At 36.0% G+C, this 5,798-nt stretch overlaps 1 protein-coding gene across 1 annotated transcript; it reads right to left on the bottom strand.

Annotated features, from left to right (window-relative positions):
• Nucleotides 1–1,754: 1,754 nt before the first annotated feature.
• LOC132639794 (probable 6-phosphogluconolactonase 4, chloroplastic) lies at nucleotides 1,755–5,249 on the bottom strand. Its single transcript, XM_060356215.1, has 3 exons — nucleotides 5,007–5,249; nucleotides 4,786–4,921; nucleotides 1,755–2,546 (listed from the first exon to the last, which is right to left on the bottom strand). Exons 1-3 carry the CDS (start codon nucleotides 5,168–5,170, stop codon nucleotides 2,064–2,066), a joined length of 783 nt encoding a protein of 260 aa, XP_060212198.1. The 5' UTR covers nucleotides 5,171–5,249; the 3' UTR covers nucleotides 1,755–2,063.
• Between the last annotated feature and the right edge of the window lie 549 nt (nucleotides 5,250–5,798).

The following is a 5,798-nucleotide window of genomic DNA, read 5'->3' on the forward strand; positions in this document are numbered from 1 at the left end:
ACTAGGACTAAAGAAGTATTTGAAGTACAAGTTGTATGTTTTGTCCGAAGACTTTACCAAAAAAAATCCCAAAAAAACCGAGAAAACCCGAGGTCGGAAAACCCGACTTTTGTTAGTTTGGTTTGATTTATAGATTTAAAAACCCGATGCAATTGGTTTGGTTTGGTGTTTGAAAAACCCGAACCAACCCGGTCCATGTACACCCCTAATTTGAGCTATTTCGACTCGATTTTCTTTTTAAGTTTTAGTTTTTGGATAGACAAATGATTATTCAATCCAGATGAGTTTGGTTCAGTTACATTTTTTTTTCTGTTTTGTTCAATATTTTCAGTTCTCCAACTCCTGCTCCCCGGACTTCTCCTGTTCCCAGTATAAGTGCGAGTATACGAGAGTTTATTTGTTCTTCTATTGTTCCTTCAACAATACCAGTTAATGTTTTTCAAATTTATTTTGGTGAGTTAGCTAGAATAGTGTTTTTACAAAGAATTGAAACTAACAAAAGAAATCAGAAGAAAAATCTTAATCGAAGTCCTTTGGACAATCGAAGAACTCTAAATACCAGATCTTAGCATAACTCGTAATCAAAGGTAAATCCAAGATATTAAACCAATGAGTTGTACTACTTTGTGACGAAGTGTGTGAACCACTGAACCTAGTAGTATAATACACACGCGCATCTGCACACATAGACAAACGCGCTTAAATTGTTCAACGATATATATATTTCAAGTCAAGGCAATGGATGTAACTGCTCTTGCTGCTGTCATGCTACATCCGTCTGTGCTAGAACGAGCTTCCCTGTGCTTGGAGACTAGAGAAACAACCAGACAAAAAGATAGGATTTTTCCCCTTGTTTGGCTTCGTAAGAGAACAACAGACAAAATTTTTGAGAAACTTCACCTCTGAACTCACTTGTTTGATAACTGATAGGGGGAAAAGAACTACATTTTTCCATTCTCCTCTATTTTCTTCTCTAGTTAACCAAAGGAAACAAAAGTGAGTCTCCTCCTGTTATCAAATTTTAGTGTCTAGCATAGTAAGAAGCTCAGTCACCCTCACCTTGTTTATTTTTTGTCACATACAATTTCTTTTTTCTTGGTTGGATATTTTAGTGTAACTATGCAAGAGGACCTCTCCGATAGTTGATGGAAAAGAAATACCTGGAATAAAGCATTGAAATCATAAACCCCAAGAACAAAGATGAGGAAGCCATTTTCCAAGGGAGAGCAATCAACCCGGGGCCTAAGAAGAAGAAAATCAATGGAAGCACTGAAGTATAAAAGCGATAACCAAATAATAGTATAATACTAGCAGATTCCTTGATGACCTAGAAACTCATCACTTATCAGAGGCCTCAAGTATTAAAATGATTACTAGACGCGGTTACAGCAAATTGAAGTTCTGCAAGAGAAACAATTCAAGAACTTTAGAATCACCCACACATGAAGCAGGAAAGCTTCACAGGAAAATTTCATCTGCCACGATGGAAGTGATACCAGAATAAGCACTATACAGATGAGTTCTAGCAATGAAAAACATACCTGGAGCACTTGCAATCACCACTAGAACTTCTGAATACCAAAAGGCCTAAAGCAGGATAATAAATGTTTAAGTACTGCAGTCAACAGACTATAGAGATAAGGATAAGTTGTTTTTCATATAGGGTGTAGGGGAAGATGACAAGGCTTCGCCTTTTTCTCCCGAGTCAACCTTCTGTAAGCTAGAAGGGAATCAGAAAAGCATGACAGCCATAGTTTAAGAAAAGAAAAAGAAAACATCCCTTATATAATACTAAATACAATGTGTTACATTCTGAGCCATGCTACATAGTAGATCATGGACTTTAGTTTGAAAAGAAAAGTTATTGATCCTTAATAGAATATGTAATTCTTCATAGATTACATAACTTTTACCTTCTAGAGGATACGTTAAAAACAAACAACCCAAGCAATATCAGGAAAGAAATACAAAGCAAAGATGGATAACCACCACTAAGCAACGTATTTCAGGGGCACCAAATCCTATTTGGGTTACCGTTATTATCTATGACATAGGCAACAAAATCATCCAGAGGTTTGTAGTTTCGATGCAGCATCCTTGTCTAAAAACCAGGTAAGCTCCTCTTCAGCTGAAACCTCAGTACAAGGGGGAGGAATCCCATCAGGAGGAGGTGCACTACCCAGAGCCACATCAACCATATAGGCTAACTCTGCTCCCGTGATCACCATTGCTATCTCTGAAGCCGAGTTAATTACCGGAAAGGTGAAAGTAATCCTTGGTGGAGGAGGCTTTGGTGAGTCAGTGATGAAGGTGACTAGCCGCTCCTTCTCATGGCGGTGAGGACGCGAAGGGAACAAAGAAGCTACATGTCCATCTGGCCCCATACCTAATAGCATAAGATCAAATTTGGGGAATCCAGTAGCTGCTGATAGAGGCAGAACTTTGCTCTCAACCAATTGTTTCAGACGGGCCTCATAATCAATAGCTGCACCCTCAGGTGACTCCTTGTCATTGATCGCATAAGTGTTAGAAGAGGGGATCGGAACCTGCCAAAAGAAGCCAATCATCCAATTAATTTTTGGAAGTTACTAGTCTAGCCATATCATCCATTTGATTTCAATCTCTAGTATGTAAAGTCATTTTTTTTAATAAGGTAAAGGTTTATTGACTGAGTACCAAGAAGGTACCAAGAGTTACAAAAGACTTGGGAATATCCATACAGCCAATTACAACATCTCCCTAGCAACTCCAAATAGTCCATATATTGATCTATATTATCAAGAACCTAGTAGCTAACCCGATGAGATTGAAAACTAACAGAAACTCAATAAATGCAATTTGAGCATAACATTACCAAACACACAAAAAAAAAAAAAAGGTTCCAACATAAGAAATGAAACACAATTTAGCTCCTTTAATCCTAATTCATTATTCTGGTCGAACCATCGAAGTAGAACTTCTGACACTATCTATTTTAGGATCATCGTTCCTTTTGCCCTTCCAGCTTCATTGACAAGATTAGAAGCGGATTCTGGATTTTAAACAAGTGCGTGCAGAGCAGCACTACACCCTATACTTATGTGTTTCAATAAATTAAGATTTACAGAAATACTATGTAACTACCGAAAATTATAAACTATATGTATAAATTATAATTTGAGGTGAAGGGAGCAATTATAGTTGGATCTCCCATGAACAAGATAATATAGTAGGGGTGGCAAATGGGCCGTTTGGGTTGAAGCTGGGCTGAATCCATAGATGGGCTAATGCTCAACCCTGCCTAAAGTGCATTTGGGCCAGGATGGGCTAGGTCAAGATGGGCTAAACAATGGGCCGTAACCCAACCCGCCCAACTTGATCCAATTCTTTACAATATTCTCAACTTTTAAACAAATCAAATTTTTTTAAAAATTGTAAATTTATTTTTCCAAGCTATACTATATCAAGCTACAGTTAGTTTTTTTTGCACAAATACCAAAACCATCAAAAAATATTTACCCATTTTCAAAAGGAAATGAATTTTTTTGCAACCTAAAGAAGGAACTGTTATCATGACAAAATACTAATCACATCAACGTTATCCACGTATGAGTTATCATATCCCCTAAAATTGATTTGAGTGAGAGTACTAGAGTTTGACTTATTGTTCTATATCTAACGCTCCTTAAAACTGCCTTCACAGATCAAAATTTATTCTCTTGCTCATGCTTTTCTAAATAAACGGTGTTTTGAAAAAATCAAATTTAAACACTTTTTGGATATAAAAAAAACTCAAACGTATGCTTTTTACTCAAAATTATAAAGATATTCACTGTAAATATTTTCTCAAAAGTTATCCCAATACATAAATTATATTCAAAATTATTTCGAAAAGTAAATCAAAAGAAAAATATATGTTAATTGACGTAATGAATAGTGATTTTGTCAAATTTCCCTCTTTTACCCCTTTGTCTTATTTATATATTTTTATGGTTGTCTTGTACATAACTAAGAGTGGCAAACGTGTGTCAGTATGGGTGGGTCGAAAAATAGGTTAAACAAAAACGGATAAGCATAGACCCTAAGGAAAAAAACAATTAAAAACTTAAAAATAAAAAATTTCTAGTAAAAAATTTAAAATAAGGAAATTAAAAAAACTAAAAAAAAAATTAAAAATAAACATTTTTAAAAGTAAATATAATTACAAAAATAAATCTAAATAATAATTAAAAAAGAAGTTAATCGTGTTTTGTAGCTTTTATACATATGAATGGAGGACAATTGATGGGTCAGTTTGGGCTCATTTGATGGGCTAATTTGGGCTGATGATTAGTGATGGGTCAACTTGGGCTAGCTCAAATCAGCCCATCTTCAAAATCACTCTAGCCCAAATCCATTATAACTTGAGCGGGTCAAATGGGTTTGGGCTAGTTTTGCCACTCCTATAATATAGCAACTGTAGTACCCAGAGCAAACTATGACAACAGGCATAAACAATCTCATGATGATGATATTGCAGTGCCTCAATTTCTTGTTACTCGAGAAAAGAAAGATACTCCCTCCGTCCCAATTTAAGTGAAGTAGTTTGACTGGACACAAAGTTTAAAGAATAAATGAGATTTTTGAATCTTGCAGTCCTAAATTAAAGATGTGTGAAATGTAGTAAAATATCTTTAAATCTAGTGATTATGTTTGAATTGTCAATTTACTAAATATAAAGAGAGACACCTTTTTTTTTTTTAGACAGAACACTTAAATTGTGAGTTTGTGACAGAGGGAGTATATTAATCTGATCTAGTACCGCACCTTAGAAAGAAAGCCATCCCAAGCAAGTTTATAATTGCTGTCATCGTGATCCAAAGGAACAACCCTCTCGTCCACCCAAAAAATCCACCATTTTGACCAATCAACTGAGCCTTTATACGGTGGTTCCACCAATTTCCTGTTAAACTAGTAATTACCAATCCTAAATCTTTAGGGGTAATTAAAAAAGCCTAAAAACAATGTTCGATAAAAAAAAATGTTACCTCATGGTGTCGATAAGAGAACCTCCAGAGAGAACAACAGTGAAAGAACCTTTTTCTTTGATGAATTTACCGGACAAATCAGCAGTGTATTTCGCGAGGGCATTTGATACATCTTCTTCTGAGTCGAACTTTAACACCGTCTTCTTCCCTTTCTCGGTTGCCATCTTAGCTTAAATCTCAACTTATTTCCTGAGTTTTGAGAGAGACAGAGAGAGAGAGAGTGTTTTTTTGCACTTGAAAGTAAACTCGTCAACGGGTTCGGATAAATCGGTTAAAACCGGTAACCGGACCGGTAAAATCCGAACCGGAACCGGTTTCGGTTAACAGTTTAAAAGATTACCGGTCCGATTCCGATATTTTTGAAACCGGAACCGGTTAAATCGGTAAAACCGGAACCGGACAGGTTAAATCGGTAAAACCGGAACCGGACCGGTTAAACCGGTGAAATTAAAAAAAAAAAAAAAAAAACCCGTTGGGCAGTTGGGCCTGTCCGTTAATGGACCGTTGGCAACGGTCCATTTGCAAAAATGGCCGTTGCCAAACGGTCATAAAATTATTTTTTGGCCCCCCAACCCCCCAAACTTTTTTTTTAACACTTTAACCCATCCCCCACTCCTATATAAATCCTTCTTCATTTTCATTTTAATTCACATCAATTCACTCTTCTTCATCTTTCTCTCAAATCTCAATCTCTCAATTATAACTTTCAATTATTAATTTTGCAATTATAATATTGTTGGTGGAGTTGGTGATTTTGCAACAATCCGAAGTAGCTTTGGTGGATTTGCAATT

The sequence above is a fragment of the Lycium barbarum genome, chromosome 1 (genome assembly GCF_019175385.1).
Source record: "Lycium barbarum isolate Lr01 chromosome 1, ASM1917538v2, whole genome shotgun sequence".
Classification (NCBI taxonomy): domain Eukaryota; kingdom Viridiplantae; phylum Streptophyta; class Magnoliopsida; order Solanales; family Solanaceae; genus Lycium; species Lycium barbarum.